Below are 17,960 nucleotides of genomic sequence, written 5' to 3'. Positions count from 1 at the left end.
CATGACAGATTGGGCAATTCAGGACACAATCTATCAGGTGGTATGGCCAGTAGGGGGCGTCTTACAGACTACAAACACTTGACAGAGCATTACAGACACGGTTTTGGTGCAAATTAATCTTTTTTGTTTTCCAATTTCCTTGCCCAGGTCCTTTTCTTTCACAGTCCACACATATAACACAAGTCTCCTTTTCTCCACTCTTCCCAAGGGGCCTTAGTCCAACTCTGACTCCCAAGTGGACAGAGGTGGCACCCTTTATACCAAACCTGGAGGTGTCAAGGAGGAAGCGTTCCTGGGGCAGACAGGAACCCCTAAACGTAGGGGCAGTCCCCTCTACAGCTCCCCCTGTTGGCACCCATGGAGCCCAGCATGCTGCCCCACAAAACTACAACTCCCAACATGCCCACCAGGCACATAAATGGGTATACTGGCCCAGGAATGCTGCCACCCAGTGTGTTGGGGGAGCATGCACTCTTGGGAGGACATCTTCCCTGTACACCCACTACAATGGCATCCATGCCAGGTAAGGGCACACAGGTTTATTCTGGCCCTGCTGTCCATCACAGTGTGTTCAAAACTGGCCTAAACACAGAAACCAAAGGATTATGGGAAAGGAAAGTTTTCAGCGTTAGGTTATGTTAAAATGGTGGAGAATCAGCAGAATTGTTACAGAGGGACTTGAACAGCAAACTGGCTCTGGTAGATTTATGGACGATGAAATGTAATATAACACGTATCACATGTGGGAAGTAAAAATGTGGGGTTTAAATGCACAATGAAGGGTTTGAAACTTGAAGTACCCCTCATGAGAAGGTCCTGGGAGTCGTAGTGGACTCATCACCATCTACATCAAGATGGTGGACAGAAAACATTAAAACACTGAAGTGCTGTTGTCTAAAAGCAGAGAGCTAAAACATGAGAGAAGTCAAATGGCATTAGTTGTTAACCAAATGAGGAGCTGTCACCAGAACAAGGACCCTAAAACCATAAACTGAGGAGAGAAGTGGATACTGTGAGTTAGAACATTAGAACAATCTGGATGAGAACGGGCCATTCAGCCAAACAAAGCTCGCTAGTCCTCTCCACTTATTTCTTCTAAAAAAACATCAGGTCGAGTTTTGAAAGGCCCTAATGTCTTACTGTCTACCACACTACTTGGTAGCTTATTCCAAGTGTCTGCCGTTCTTTGTGTAAAGAAAAACTTCTTAATGTTTGTGCGAAATTTATCCTTAACAAGTTTCCAACTGTGTCCCCGTGTTCTTGATGAACTCGTTTTAAAATAACAGTCTCAATCCACTGGACTAATTCACTTCATAATTTTAAACACTTCAGTCAGGTCTTCTCTTCATCTCTTTAAGGCTCAGCTCTTTTAATCTTTCCTCATAACTCATCCACTGTAGCCCTGAATCAGCTTAGTCGCTCTTCTCTGGGCCTTTTCTAGTGCTGATATGTCCTTTTTGTAGCCTGGAGACCAAAACTGCACACAGGACTCCAGATGAGGCCTCACCAGTGTGCTATAAAGGCTGAGCAGAACCTCCTGTGACTTGCACTCCACACATCAAGGCGCTATATAACATGACAGTCTGTTAGCCTTCTTAATGGCGTCTGAACACTGTCTGGAAGTTGATAGCTTAGAGTCCACTATGACTCCTAAATCCTTCTCATAAGGTGAACTTTCGATTTTCAGACCGCCCATTGTGTATTCAAACCTAACATTTTTACTTTACATTTACTGACATTAAATTTCATCTGCCACAAATCTGCCCAAGCCTGTCTGCTGTCCAAGTCCTTCTGTAATGATATAACAGATTCTAAATTATCTGCTAATCCACCTATCTTGGTATCATCTGCAAACTTAACCAGTTTGTTACTTATATTCCTATCTAAATCATTTATATTTATATTAAAAATAGCAGCAGCCCCAGCACTGACCCCTGCTGGACACCATTTTTAACATCAGCCCATTCTGAGAAGGTTGTTTGATTTCATTTTATTTAATCTGAGCAGCTCTTCTCCCTCTACAATTTCCAAATCCCTCAGTACCTCCTTAGTAGTCCCTGTTACCACTCTGAGGTTATCCATTAGCTCACTTGTAAAGACCTCAGAAAAATGTAAGTTTAGGGCATTCGCTATTTCACTGTCTGTATCTTTTAATTCCTCTTTACTATTTCTGATGCACTTCACCTCCTCCTTGACTGTTTCTTTACTACTCAAATACTGAAAGAGTCTCTTGGGGTCTTCTTTCGCCTTATCTGCTCTATTCCTCTCCAACTGTCCTTTAGCCTCCCTGATATCCTTCTTAATGGTTGCCCTCATGTTCTCATACGCTCTACAATTCACTTTGAAGTCATTTGTCTTATTTGTTTGTTTTTTCCTCTGCAGCTTCATTTTTTTAACTCCTTATTAGCTCACTGTAGAGTTTTTTTCATTTCCTATTAATTCTAAATTTGGGTCTGTATCTTTCCTGCATTACATTTTTAAACCTGTTCCACTGCTCCTCGACTGTCTCCACATTTAAAAGCTTATCCCAGTCTATCCTGCTTAGACGTTGTCTCTTCTGCTCAAAATTAGCCCTACCAAAGTTCAGCTTAACAATTTTTATCTTTACATCTGCACTCTTACAAAATACTGAGAATTGTATTACATTATGGTCATGTGACCCTAGTGGTCCAATCACCTCTACACCCTCAATTCTATCTGATTATTATAAAATACTAAATCCAGACAGGCTTTACCCTTTACATGGCTGCTCTTGTGCTCCACCATTTACAAGGTTATCAGAGTTAATATCCAGGTAGTTAAAGTCTCCTATGACTATAGTATCTCTCTTTAATCTTGCCTTTTTAATATTACTAAAGAGATGTGTGTTGAAATTACTGTCTGCATTGGGTGGTTTGTAACACACTCCTCAAATAAGACCTCAAACTTAAAATTTAAATGACAAAAATATTTATTTATGTTAAACTAATTTATTAGCACAAAACACATACATAGAAACATTTATTGGGGTGAGAACTCCTGAATGATCATTAGGAAGGAAATGGAAAAAATGTGTTTGATAAAAAAAAAATTCTAACAAGATGTCCAAATTGACAACATTCGCTGTAAGTCCTCCAGTGTATTATGAGTTCTCCTTTGTCAAGTTAGTTATTGTGCTCTATAAAACTCGAGTTATTAGTGTTAAATTGATCTTGAATATTCCTGTTAGACGTCGCCTTGTGGAGAGTTTCTGTCCATGTAGTCTGCTCACCTCTCCATTCACACTCTGATTCTTAGCCTTTTCATTTTACATGTCGTCAGTTCTCGTCACACCAGGCTGATGTTTTCCTCTCTTTGATTTCCTTTCCTTTTGACAGATCAGCTTCATCTAAGACCTCCATTACTTGTATTTTTTCACAGCTCATTCATTTATTAGATTCCAAGCTCAGGTTTGAGGTTTCTTTATCTGTCAGTAAAGTTTAAAATTCAATTGTTATTCAAATGTTTACAGCTTTGGACATCAATTGAGTGTTTATTGTCAGGGTAAGAAGAAAATCAAAGATAAGCCAATGAAGATGTGAAATGACATCACTGACAGGACAGGAGAGATGATGACATTCTTAATATGAACACCAAAGGGAATGCTTCAGTTTAAATGATCAGCATTGGTCACCCAGTGGTCATCTCTAAACTGGACGTCTGTTCACTCCAATGTCTTTCAGGTGGTCAAAGTCAAAGCAGAGTCTGAGGGGACACCAGGTGTGGAGTCCTTCATCGGTGAGGTAATGAACAAGGAAAAAGCAGTGCTGGTGAGCCTGTGGGAGGCATTGGCTGAAGAATCTGTGAGATATCCATCACCAAATGTAAAAGGAATCCTGGATGAGGTGACTGAGTGGGGTGAGTTACTGGTTTCATCTTATTAAAGTCACCGTGGACTCTTCACTGTCCTTACATACAGTAAGAGGAGGATGTAGAAGCACAGAGCAGAATTAAACCTTCCAGCTCAATTAGTAGACGTGTTCCAGCAGTCTGGCAGGGACCACCAGAGGGAGATCTAGACAGACAGACCCAGATGTTTGGTGAGGTTATGTCTGGCCAGGAAGAGGAGAACGAGAGTGACCTGGAAGTACTGCAGGAATCTGACCTAAAGAGGCCATTTGGTCCAGTAACCCTGGAGTTATGGGAGTAATGGTGGACAAAGGGGTGACAGGCAGGAGGAAGAGGGGCCTGAGCATTTAAGTAATCAGAAGGTGTTTAAGTGTATGGTGAAAGTACAAGAGCCTTCACACATGCTAGAAAGACCACCATCTGTTGAATAAGGTGGGACCAGCGGGGCGTCTCTATTTTGTCATGTTTGTGTCTTTTGTTGTTATTAACAGAACTTCTACCACCCTTTTTTGTTGATTTGGGACTACCTGGTTATTTTCTAGGTTCAGGGTGTGCTGCAGCAGCCCCTCCAGTTCAGAAGAACACTAAACTCACTTCTAAACCATTCATAACTATGGAAAATGTAATTGGAAATAAATTAGAGGAGCATTTAAAAGACATGGCAACAATCCACTCGACAAAAAACAGTTTATGATGGGAAGATCCTGATGAGCCAATCTGTGAGCCCACAGCTTCTCCTGCACTCCATAGATTTGCTCCTTCCTTGGTCCTCCATGTCCTGAGTTACTGATAGCTGACCAGACAAGGAAGCTGCTTGACAGCTCTGCTCTTTGAACTTTTATACTCAGTCATTAATAATAATAATATAATAATAATAATACGCTTTTTTACACACAAAAGTTAACAGATTGCTACTCAACAATCAAACTGATCACTCTCTCACAGTTAATTAAAAGCAATTTAAAATCACAAAGTCCTCCATTTCCTCTCCATGTTCACATCATTCACTTCATTCATTCATTTCACTCATCTGCTTATTCCAGCCGAGGGTTTTGGGAGTCAGACAGTCCTGATGGCTTCAGTCTTAAGGTGGGAGTTGGCCCTGGACAGACAGTAGCACATTAATGATCTTTTTATAGTGTTTCTTTATTGATGATATCACATTATTCATTTTTATGGCAGATTCTCCTGATTTTATTGATATTTTGGAGATGTCATCTTGTTCCTCATTTGATTTTATGGACACTTTGCTGTATTGCTCAATCCATGATCAGCACATTATGAATAGCTGGACGTTGTGATGGCTACACAACAAGACATAACATTGTGGTTCAGTACCTCATTTGGATTTATTTTGGTTTCTTGTAGCCCATTGTTGTACTTTTCTGATTGAACTAAAGTTTAGTGTGCTGACCTTTATAAACTTCCTTGGCTCTTCTCCTACTGAGCCCTAATACAGTAATCCCACGCTCTATCGCGGTTCAGCTATCGCGCCCCCGCTACATCACGGATTTATTAATACTATTATTATTACTAAGGGGCTCCGTCCCCTGCTCACTTCACTCGCCCACCCTCCGTTTGGTTTACCAGATAAACAATTTAAATAGATTGTTATTTTCATGGGAATTGTTACATATGCATTATTTTCATTCTTATTTTTACACTTTTGTAGAAACAATATTTGTCCTTTATTTTCTGCCCCAGCATGGTTAAATCTCTTTTTCGTGGCACTTATAACGCTGCTCGTATTGTGAAGGGAGTGGGGGGTCTGAACGCATGCTAAGGAGATGCGATTGGTTCAGCTGGTGTCTTTTGCTGCTGGCCAGCTGTGTGTTGTGCTTGTCACGCTTTGCATCAATCACTTAAAAGCCCGTACAGCAGCTGTCCTTTTTCCAGTGTCTCTGCCACTCTTTTTGTGAAGGGGGGCAGCGCAACGCTAAGCAGAAGTGGACAGATCAGCTACTCGCTTTGTGCTGCTTCTGCCAAGATGCATGCCTGTTCTGTTTGCTCTGTGCATTCTGAAGGAGGAGGAGGAGGAGTGGGGGGTTGGGGGTGTGACAGCTGAAGTGCTCGGATCACGATCGCTTCGCTCAAACCCCCCTCTCCTTCCCCCAAGGCGCGCTACCTCCTGCCACTCTTGGGAGGGGGGTAGAGTGGGTGGGGAGCTATATGCACGCTAAGGAGAAGTGGACTTTGTGCTGGCTCTGTCCTGCTTGTCTTTCAGCTTGTTGCTCTGTGTGTCAATCATTTAAAAGCCTCTACAGCAGCTCTTATCCCGTCTCACTGCCTTGTCTTGCGTGAAGTTAAAATGTTTTATAATAGAGAGATGTTACTCATATCCTTGGCCCGACATCCACATATCATATGTGTTTACAAAGTGTGTTTCAATAAGTTTACATGTGTTTAAAGTGTGTGGGAGGGGTATTTTAAGGCTTAAACTATAAAAAATTGTCGTCTTTCTATATCGCGGATTTTCACCTATCGCAGGTGGGTCTGGAACGTAACTTCCGCGATAGGCGGGGGATTACTGTAAAGGCCTTCCTTGATCTATCCACTCTGACCATACAGACTATCTAAGTGGTGCAGCTTCTTAGCTTCTTTCAAATACAAAATGGCAAGCCCCACTCCTGCACCGAGCCACATGGGATCAGTTTGGTGTCTGCAGTTCATTTAAGCTGCTCATTAGGAAGGTCCCAGGGCTCACTGTGTGGAGTTTACTTGTTCTCCTCATGTCCACATGTGTTACCTCCAGATGCTCCAGTTTCGACTCACAGTTCAAAGACAGGCAGGTGAGGTGGATTGCCATTGTTAAATTAGTGTGTGTGTGTGTGTGTGTGTGTGTGTGTGTGTGTGTGTGTGTGTGCTCACCCTACAATGGACTGGCACCGTGCCCAGTTGTTGTTCCTGCCTTTACACCCAATGATTACCAGGAGAGGCTCCAGCTGCCCCACAACTCAGGCCTGGATAAGCAGGCTAAGAAAATTGATGGATGAAAGATGGATGGATTAGTGGATCGTAAGCATGTGAGAGAAAAACAGGAGTACAGAGAGGGAGACCAACAAAGACACAGGGAGAGCAGGCAGACCCCCCACAGACACAGACAGTGGGCACAGCTTGGACTCTGATGTCTGAAGGCAGCACTGCACACACACTCTAAATAATGTTTTTCTTTAAGGATGTGAAGCCCCCCTGAGAACTGCTGATGCTCATATTTATCTCCTCTGTGTTTATTCCCAGGACCGGACTTCTTGAAGGAGATCCAGACCAGCGCCCAGTCACCTCCACTTGAGCCTCATATTAAAGGTAAGTGGTCCTCATGTCTCTGGTTGGTTGCCCCTCCACTCCTCTGCTCATTCTGTCACCTTACTTGTTCACATTTTGACTTTCAGACCTCCATGAGACACACAGACTCACTGTGTCTGAATCCACAAGACCTCTGAATGATCAGCATCCATCTGGAGATCCACTCACTAGCGTGGTGGGCCTTGAGACTCAATACACAGAGCTGATGGTCATCAAACAGGACATTAAAGATGAACTGGCGAAGGCTGGGAAGACTCAAGAAAGACTTGAGGAAGAGGGAGCAACAAAGAACTGTGAGCGAGTCTGGGCTGAGCAGCTGTTTAAGAGAAGACCTCAAAATAAAACACCCCCCAAAATCATAGTGGTCAATGGGGTGGCGGGCATTGGGAAGACCACTTTGGTCCAGAAAATGATGTCTGACTGGGCTAGATGCACTCAGTACCAAAGGTTTGCGTTTGTCTTCCTATTTAAATTCAGGGAGCTCAACCTACTGGACAATGAGTCACAAATGTCTCTGACTGCAATGGTTGAAAGGCGCTATAAACATCTCACTCATGACAAACTAATCGAAATCCTGAAGAAACCTGAATCTCTGCTCTTCATACTCGATGGACTGGAGAAATACAAACACAAACTGGACTTTACACACAGTCAGCTCTGCTCAGACCCAGATGACGAGGTGCCTGTCCACATCCTGGTCACCAGTCTGGTCAGTCAGACATTACTGGAGGGCTGCTCAGTCCTGATAACAAGCAGACCACCAGCTCTGGGGTCTCTGGACATGGAGAGAGTTGATGGGTTTGTAGAAGTTGTAGGATTCTTCCCTGAACAAAGACTAATGTACTTTAAGAAGTTCTTTGGTGACGCTGATGTGGGCACCAAGGCTTTTCAGTGCATGGAGAGTAACACCATCTTATACTCCATGTGCGTCAGCCCCTCGTACTGCTGGATTATCTGCTCTGCACTGAAGAGCCACCTCATGACACCTGAAGATGTGCGAGGAGCTGCCCCCAGAACTGTCACTGAGACCTTTGTGATGTTCCTTCACAACATCCTGACCAATTACAAGCAAGAAGATGAGGACCAAAGGAGGATTCTGATCAGTCTGGGAAAGATGGCTTATTATGGGGTGGACAGCAGGACTCATGTGTTTAATGAGAAGCAAGAGATGTCCACCTTTGGTCTGCAGCCAGTCCTGTCCTCTTCGTTCCTCTCTGGCTTTCTGCACAGACAAAACAGTCAGGAGCACACGACTTACACCTTCTACCAGTTCACCCTGCAGGAGTTCATGGCCGCCTTCTCCTTCTACCTCGATCCATCAGTGGGTGTTGAGAAGCTGCTGAAGAAGCGAGACTCGTGTAAAGGGGGCCGATTTGAGATTGTCACTCAATTCCTGGCAGGACTGGCTTGGTGTCCTGTGCTTAAAAGAGTGGAGGGAATCCTGGGGGAGTTTGAAGGGACGACCACACAACGGATACAGGAATGGGTGAAGCAGAAAGCTAAACAGGCACTACGAGGAGGAGATAAAAGTGAAACTCTTCGAGTTTGTCACTGGCTCTATGAGACTCAGAATGAGGAGGTGATCAGAGATGCCATTGGGGAGAACTTAAACATGAGCTTTAACAGTATGACTCTATCTGCTCTGGACTGTGCTGTGCTGGCCTCTGTCATCAGCTGCTGTGGAGAACTTAAAGAACTTAACCTGTCATTCACACCTCTGACCCCCGAGTGTATCAGGAGACTGGCAGAGGGGCTCAGCTGCTGCAGTGATGTCCGGTGAGTGATGCGACTTTGACGAGTTCAGTTTTATCAGTCAGTAAAGTCACTTTATGTAAATGAGAGTCACTGAGGGGGCACTGAGCTCCACTGTCATAGGACCTTCTAATAAGCCCCACCCCACTCAACAGGAAGTGATGTCACACTGTTAATGACATGCTAACTATGCTGCCTCATTCTTGGTGACCCACACACTTGACCTTACGCTGTCATCACTGTCTCTGACTCTTCTGGTCAGACACTGAGCCGACACCACTGGGGTCAAGAAGCAGATTGAACTCCGTTTCATAACTCGTCGATTACACTGAGCTGATGTCTGATCTGTAATTAAAGTGTACCACTATCTTGATGCTAAGGCAGACCCCTACTCAGACTGTAGGTAGCACTACTGTCACCACATCTGTAATCTGGTGTGAGGTTCTGGTCACTGCAGAGGAGAGCAGCACAATTGCATCTCGAGTCTCGAGAAGCGGACGCTGAGTGGGGACCTCATTGGGGTCTTCTGAATTCTCAAAGGCATCCATCAAGCTGATTCAGTTAAACTCTGACTGTGTGTGTGAATTGTGTCGTCTGTTTTTATACCGAGTGTCGTGTTTTCAGTGAATCTCACAAAACGTTTTCTTTTGCTTTTTTGTTCTTCTTTGCTCACTGAACTCTCCTCAGCTCTGTGCTCGTTACTTAAAAGCTTTGTGACATAAATTGATTTTGTCGCCATTTATTTATCTGTCTGCTTGAAATGTTTTGTCATCTTTGTGTCTCCATTGCTGCGGTGATGAAGTTTCCGGTAGTCCAGCCTGGTGGTCCCCATGTGTGTTTTCTCAGTGGTCCTGTCGGTGCTCAAAGCTGTGTGTGTTTTTGGTAAAATTAAAAGCTGCACATAATCCTGACTGCCCTGCTCCTTCCATTTTGTTGTAACTGAGTTTGTGCAGAAAGCAAGAATATAAAACTCCTCAAATCAGTGAAATGCACAGAAACGTCAGGGCAGCCCAAGACCACCAGAGTGCCTCAATTTACACTCAGCGTCCCGGGGGCTCAGCACGTGTCACGTCTTCATGAGGTGGAGTGCTGAACTGATGGGGTTCTGCTGCTCATTGTGTTTTATTTTTACAGATTTCTTTCATTCATTGTGTGGGGTATCTGAGGTTGAGGTGCACAGAGGGGTCTCTACATGTATGTGGTGGGCTGAAGGGCTGAGGGAGGAATGGCCAGTGGGTGGTTTGGGGGGCATCAGGCAGGCCGCTCATAAAGCTCTCATTTCTGTGGAGCTGTGTGGTGGGTTAGGGTTTCAGTATATTTAGTACAAAACAGAAAGTTGGGACCTCAGTGTGATGAATGAAATGTGAGCTCCTGCTGCAGGTCTTTGGCTGGTGGGCATGGCCGTGGGCAGGTGTGTTTGTGACGGATTTGTGTTGTTTGCCCCTCTTGATACGTTTTCTGTCCATTTGTACTCCTGCTCCCGTTCAAACATCTTTAGTTCTGATTCGACTCCACGACTTCACAGATTAGGGACCTGTGCTCAGTGGTCCACTGGTGTCCATGCTGGGTGACCTCAGCCTAAACAACAACGAAGGTCAGCACTGACCACTAAAAGACAATCCTGCTATGGCACCAGACACAAGTCATCCATCTGAATAGGTGACACCTGCTTGTCCATGTCACTTGGACCCTCTATATGTGACTCTGGTCTTTCTCTTGTCTCTCTGACCACCTGTGTTATGTAATTCAGTTATAAATGTTAAAATGAGCTGAACTGGTCAGCCCTCTGGCAGCCTTTAAGGTTGTGCCCTTTGACCCTGGGTTCATTCATGTGGTTCAGATTTTCTATTCTAACATGGCGGCTCTCATCTCATCCTTATATTTCTCCCTCCTTTCAAATTTAAAGGGGCTCTTTGACATGGCTGCCCTCTTTCTGTTCTCATTTAGATCAGGGAGTCAGACTCAATTTTTACTGAGGAAAAAAAAATTAAAACTCTCTATACCTACTGGGGGGCCACAATCTGAGGGGGATTTACTGTAGAGGTTGGGGGCTCTCTGTGTAGGCCTTCCTAGAGTGCTGTTATTTTACCAAAAAACAGAATTGATTTTAACAGACTTAGAAATAAAAGGACACAGCAGTCCAGCAAAGTCACTGGAGACTTGAAATGAAATTTGGGATTTGTGTCACTTGAGTGTGGGGGTCCTCAAATTCAGTCCGGACCCTGCAAAAAGGAGAGCTAAAATATAAGAAATACACATTGATTTTGAGGAGAAAATGACTTAATACAAGTGACGTTATCTGACCAAGCAGCAAATCATTTTACTTGAAAAGAAATCCTAAGATACGTTGGTTGAGTCTGGAAATAAGAAAACTTTGACACACTGACATTGATCTGTGCCTGACAAGACTTCAAATCTTACATCTGGAAATATGAGATGATGATCTTGTTTTAAAAGTCATTTACTAGTTTCTATCTTTGAATTCATGGTACTAGATATTCTCCACTTTTTCATGAGTGCGTCCTTTATGCCCCAATTAGTCAGGAAATCCTAAAATGGAGTCATTAACTGGTAAAATGAGTCACAGCAGGTAGGGTAACAATTTGTGTCGTTGTCTTTCATGAAACAGAAATGTCTTTCAAGATTCAGTGACACAAACTCGAGTTCAATTATTTATTTTAGAATGACACACAAGGCATATTTAAAAATAAATTCATTTTTATTCAGTGGCAATGGCCCGTGGAAATTTAAATTAGCAAACTTTACTTGAAATAAACCTAAAACAGGACAAACGTGACACACAATCACAATTCTACTTATTTGTAACTGCAAATCATTTGTGTGTACAAAGATAAGACCAACGGTCACTTTGTTTTATTCAGCACTTTTATCTTTTCCTGTATTGTTCAGAAGAAATTCATAATTAAAACAGGCACACGTGCCATTCCATATTTGCTCCTGAGAAAAATATTTTTTTCATAATTGGCCCTTTGAACTTTGACCTCCTTTCAGTATTTGTGTCAAAATCCAAAAACATTTCAGGCGGTCGATTATTTAAAAAATTAAAATAATCACAAACCAAAAATAGAAGACACAATTACCGTATTTTTCGTTCCATGAGACGCACTTTTTTCACAAAAGAAGGGTGGGAATGTCTGTGCGTCTTATGGAGAGAATATTGCGTCACAGACTGTGATGTGCATTACCTGACAAAAGTCGACATCCGGGGTAGAGGGCAACAATCAGCTGTTAATGTCGTCAAAACTCACCGTTACATTAAAGGTATCCCTCTCTGCTTGGAGGAATGTTAGACTCATTGACTCTTCATCTAATCCTTGAGTGTGTGTAAACAAAGGCAAGATGGCATCGATATGTCACGAGTGCAGGAAAGAAAATAATCAGCAGATGATGTTTTGCGCATTATCTCTGAGTTGGACTCTGATTTTTCAGAATCTAATTTTGTTGAGAGTGATCTGGAGATCGAGCAAGAGAGTGAAGAACTGGGCATCAGCTGATCAGGCACCATTCGATGCCACCCCAGCTGATTGGCTGCCAGCAGAGCGCAGCAAGGCTCGTGTGGGCGGAATACCCAGTCATTGATCCATGGGAACCGAAATGGCTACCGAACTTCACAAGATGGCATGGCTTACTGTTGGACATGACAGATTACCAGCCGCTGGACTACTTCAGGCTGCTCTCTCCTGATGCTGCCTTTCAGCTACTGTCACAACAAAAGACGAGATGAAGGGCTTTGTGTCATTACAAATAGAGATGGGACTGGACTTGTGATATAACTTCAGGGAGCAGTGGCCTCACAGGTGGTGCAGTGGTAGTGCTGCTGCTTTGAAGTAAAGAGACTGTGGAAGATTGTGGGTTTGCTTCCCAGTTCCTCCCTGTGTGGATAGCGCTTTGAGTACTGAGAAAAGTGCTATATAAATGTAATGAATTATTATTTATTTATTAAACGTGTTTTGTCCCCTGCTGGTTTTAGACAGGTTATGCCGCATGATGATAGGTACGATGTGATGCTGCAAAGTGATTTTGAGCAACTGAGCTTCATAAATTCTGACACTAGCGATGAGAAGTTCTTGGGGTTTCCAGAAAACTAGAAGAGTGCTTGAACCTTAAAGTCTCTCCTCATTTGTTTATGACAGTGATGATGGTTCATAATACCGCTGTTGACTTTACATGGTTGAATTATTATTCTGCTATATTTTATTAAATATATTAGTACACCATTTGGTTCAGAATATTTTTTTTCTTGTTTTCCTCCTCTAAACCTAGCTGCCTCTAATGGTCAGGTGCATCTTAAGGAGCAAAAAATATGGTAAATGCATTCTCACCAATTCAAACTTTCTGTACCCCAGCACTCTGTAGATAAACCAAAAGCCAAATGCCAAGAGCCCTTTGAGTAGTGAGATACAAATGTAAAGACTTTCTGTATTATTATTATTATTATTAAGAACACAGCCACGAAAACCTCGTGAGAGCTGCTGTTGACATAGTGGCACCTGAAAAGACAGTTAAAAAATCTTCTAGCATTGGTATACCATGGAAGACCCAAAGAGTGTCTGATTTAAAGAGAACATGTCGTAGAGCTGAGCGTCAATGGAGGAAGACTAAACTTACTATCCACCATGAAATATTAAAAGTCAAAATAACAGAATACAATAACACTGTCCGTCTTGAGAGGCGCTGCTATTTCTCTAAGATTATAAATAACAATGCTAGTAATCCCAGAGTCTTATTTTCTACAATTGATCTACTAAACCCAGGTAACTCAAAGGAATGCCTCCTAAGTGCTTCCAGTGAAACCTGTGAGGCTGTCGCTGTATTTTTCAATCAAAAAATTAATGATATTAGAAATAACATAGTATATCCCTCCAACACTAAGGATCCTCCTAAACTCCAGCATCCTGTTATAAACAAATTAAACTCTTTCACCAGGATAGATTTACCTGATTTACAAAAATAATATCTCAATTAAAACCCTCCACCTCGTCCTTGACCCGATACCAACAAGGTTTTTCAAAGAAGTATCAGGCGTGCTAATTGATAATGTTCTTGACATAGTAAATTCGTCACTAGATACTGGGGTCTTCCCAGACTGTCTTAAGACTGCTGTAGTTAAACCCCTACTTAAGAAACATAATCTTGACCCTCGCTCTTGAAAATTTTAGACCCATCTCTAACCTGCCTTTCTTAAGTAAAGTTCTGGAGAAGGCAGTCATTATGCAGTTAAATGACCACCTCAATAAACATGCTATTCTTGATAAATTTCAGTCGGTTTTAGAACAAATCACAGCACAGAAACTGCACTCGTTAAAGTAGTAAATGACTTGCGGGTAAATGCAGACAGAGGCCATTTATCTGTTCTCATCCTCTTAGATCTGAGTGCTGCATTTGACACCATTGATCACAACATTCTTAGAAATCGCCTTAGTCAATGGGTGGGCCTCTCTGGCAGTGTCTTAAATTGGTTTGAATCCTACCTGACAGGGAGAAAATATTTTGTTAGTTGTGGGAATTACAACTCAAGACACATGATATCCAATATGGTGTTCCACAAGGCTCTATCCTGGGTCCGCTGTTTTCTCAATCTACATGCTTCCGTTAGGTCAGATTATCTCAGGGCACAACGTGAGCTACCACAGCTATGCTGATGACACACAGCTGTACTTATCAATAGCACCTGATGACCCTGATTCTATTGATTCACTAACACAATGTCTGACTAGTATCTCAGAATGGATGAATAGTAATTTCTCAAGTTAAATAAAGAAAACTGAAATCTTAGTGATTAGCAATAATGGATACAATGAGGCTATTAGAAATAAACTGGATACATTAGGATTAAAAGTCAAGACGGAGGTAAAAAGCTTAGGGGTGATTGTTGACTGTAATCTGAATTTTAAATCACATATTAATCAGATCATTAGGACAGCATTTTTCACTTAAGAAACATAAGTAAAGTTAGACCTCTTATATCACTTAAAGATGCTGAGAAATTAGTTCACGCATTTGTTTTCAGTCGACTAGATTACTGTAACGCACTCTTCTCAGGACTACCCAAAAAAGACATAAATCGTTTGCAACTAGTGCAGAATGCAGCTGCTAGAATCCTAACTAGGAAAAGAAAATCCGAACACATTTCTCCAGTTTTGATGTCACTACACTGGTTACCTGTGTCATTCAGGATTGACTTTAAAATTCTGCTTATGGTTTATAAAGCCTTAAATAATCTCGCCCATCTTATATATCGGAATGTCTGACACCTTATATTCCAAATCGTAACCTCAGATCCTCAAATGAGTGTCTCCTTAGAATTCCAAGAACAAAACTTAAAAGAAGTGGTGAGGCTGGCGGCCTTCTGCTGTTATGCACCTAAAATCTGGAATAGCCTGCCAATAGGAATTCGCCAGGCTGATACAGTAGAGCACTTTAAAACACTGCTGAAAACACATTACTTTAACATGGCCTTTTATAACTTCATTTAATTTAATCCTGATGCTCTGTATGTTCCATTCATCATAATAACTATTCATGGTGGCTCTAAAATTCATACTGACCCCCACTCTCTTTTCTGTTTCTTTTTCTGGATTTCTTTGTGGTGGTGGCCACCACCACCTACTCAAATCATCATGATGTTCCAACAATTATGGATGGATTAAAAGCCAGAAGTCTACGTGATCATCATCATCAAGCCCTTCCGTGAGAACCCTAAATCCAAAGAGGACTGTTTCATTTATGTTAGGTAGATTGCCCAGATGGGACTGGGTGGTCTCATGGCCTGGAATCACTACAGGTTTTATTTTTTTCTACAGTCGTCTAGAGTTTTTTTTTTTCTGTCCCCTGGCCATTGAACCTTACTCTTATTCGATGTTAATTAATGTTGATTTATTTTTTTTCTTATGTGTCTTTTATTTTTCTATTCTTCATTATGTAAAGCACTTTGAGCTACTTTTTGTATGAAAATGTGCTATATTATTAAATGTTGTTGTTGTTGTTGTGCCCGTTGTATTTAGTGCCCAACAAACAGTCTCCAGCCAGTGAATGATATTTATTTAGTAACCTTTGAGGTGTTTGTCATGAAGAGCACCAGGGAGGCCCTCTGTTTGAATCAGTGACAGTCGCGTGACACGGAGGGCAGAAGAAGATGCCATCAGGTAGAAGGCGCCTTTAGGTAGCACTCATTTGTGGTCATTGTTACTGGTACTTCACAACAACAACAACAATATTTATTTCTAGAGCACATTTTCATACAAATGATGGAGCTCAAAGTGCTTTACAGGATGAAGAAAGAAAAAGAAGACAAAATAAATAAGAAAATAGAATTAGGCAATACTGATTTACCATATAGCAAAATTAAGGTCCAATGGCCAGGGAGGACAGAAGAAACACACAAAAAAAAACTTCAGATGGCAGGAGAAAAATATAAAATCTGCAGGGGGCCACGAGACCACCCAGCCCCCTCTAGGCATTCTACCTGATATCAATGACCTCAGTCAGTCCTCATGGTATTCAGGGTTCTCATGGAAGAACTTGATGATGACGGTCATGTGGACTTCTGGCCTTTAATCTATCAATGGAAGGACTTCACAGTGCTTCACCAGCAGCCAGCGGGCAGTTTAAATAACTCATAAGCAACACTTGGTCAGAAAGAAGAACATTCTGAATGCAAACGTCAGGGTCTTCTATTGCCTGAAAATAAAAAAAATAAAAAAGAAATGGTAAATAATAAATGAACACCAACAGACAGCATTGACAAAACTCCATCCATCTTTTCTTTCCTTCTCCGATGTGCTGATTGTTCTCCTTGTCCACAGTGTGATGAAGCTCATCCATAATCTGAAGAACACCTACAGGAATATCCAGACAAACCACAAACATTTAAAGGTAATCATTAAAGCTCACATTCTTGCCTGTCGTATGTTTTCCATTTTTCTTTTCTTCAGTTTATCTTTGAAGTGCATCTCTCAGGTTCTTCATCTTTGGTGGTCCTCAGGATTTAGACCACACTGCAGCCTGATGTGTCATATAAAAGACACTGACTGAAAAATAACAAAGAGACATAAGTTTAGACCAATTTAAATTAGCAACTTTATACGCTGTAACCTGCACAAGGCATGAAAATCATTCAAACTTCATAAGTAGGCCTGCCTCATCATAACTCATTCCAGGATGAATTGCTTGCCAGACAGTTTTATCTCCTAACAATGTTATCTGTGCCATGGAGAAGATGTCCTTAAATCATCACAGGTGAGGATATTCAGCAAGATGTCCCTTATATTGTCAGCTCTAAACACACAACAGCAAGTCTCAGTCCTGACATGACGTCACCAGTGTGACTGAGAACTGACAGAATGCACAGCCGTCAGACCAGGAGACAGAAGCTGTGCTGCTTTGTGACAAGTCGACTGGTCAGCAGAGGAGACACACGTAACTGGAGCTGACATTTAAAATGTTTGAGTGGCCCCATAGTGGAGATGATGCAACAAATATTATATTGTAAAACATTATAAACACATGTTTACAAAAAATGCTAACATTTCATTTTAAAAAATGTGACCTTTTACATGTCGTTTATTGAAACACAAGCAAACATTCAAATGAGATGCTGAGCAGCTTTAGGTTTGGGAAGCCAAATTGACATTTAAAGAAATCTCAAAGTGTGTTTAAATCAGATAACTGAAGCTCACTTCAAGATACCGATGTTGTGAAATGTTACGGTAACGTCCTTTGCATTTCAAGATATCTCAAATCAATTTTATGCACTTGAAGGTATCAGAAATTTATTTCAAACTCCTCAAACGGCCTAAGAAGTTCTTTTCAGATTTCTGGAAGTGCATTTCAGCTCTTTGAAAGTGGATAAGCAGCCATCTGAGAAATAACTTGAACTGTATTTCTTAAAATGGTATTCAGATAACTTTAAATAACTTACAGAATTTTTAAAGATATCTTATAATGTATTTAAGATACCTTGAAATAAAAGTCGACATATCTTAAAATATCTTGCAAAATATCTGAGAACAGAAGCC

At 41.7% G+C, this 17,960-nt stretch overlaps 1 protein-coding gene across 2 annotated transcripts in view; it reads left to right on the top strand.

Annotated features, from left to right (window-relative positions):
• Nucleotides 1–17,960, top strand: part of LOC120521629 (NACHT, LRR and PYD domains-containing protein 3-like) — a 99,052-nt gene that overhangs the window by 59,472 nt on the left and 21,620 nt on the right. For both annotated transcript variants that reach the window (XM_039743121.1, XM_039743120.1), the window contains exons 10-12: nt 3,702–3,876; nt 7,105–7,170; nt 7,257–8,946. In XM_039743121.1, coding sequence (XP_039599055.1) covers nt 3,702–3,876; nt 7,105–7,170; nt 7,257–8,946 — 1,931 coding nt within the window. The remainder of the gene's footprint in view (nt 1–3,701; nt 3,877–7,104; nt 7,171–7,256; nt 8,947–17,960) is intronic.

The sequence above is a fragment of the Polypterus senegalus genome, unplaced genomic scaffold (genome assembly GCF_016835505.1).
Source record: "Polypterus senegalus isolate Bchr_013 unplaced genomic scaffold, ASM1683550v1 scaffold_22, whole genome shotgun sequence".
Taxonomy (NCBI): domain Eukaryota; kingdom Metazoa; phylum Chordata; class Cladistia; order Polypteriformes; family Polypteridae; genus Polypterus; species Polypterus senegalus.
Note: the sequence above shows the minus strand (reverse complement) of the source record. Positions and strands in the feature narration are given on the sequence as shown.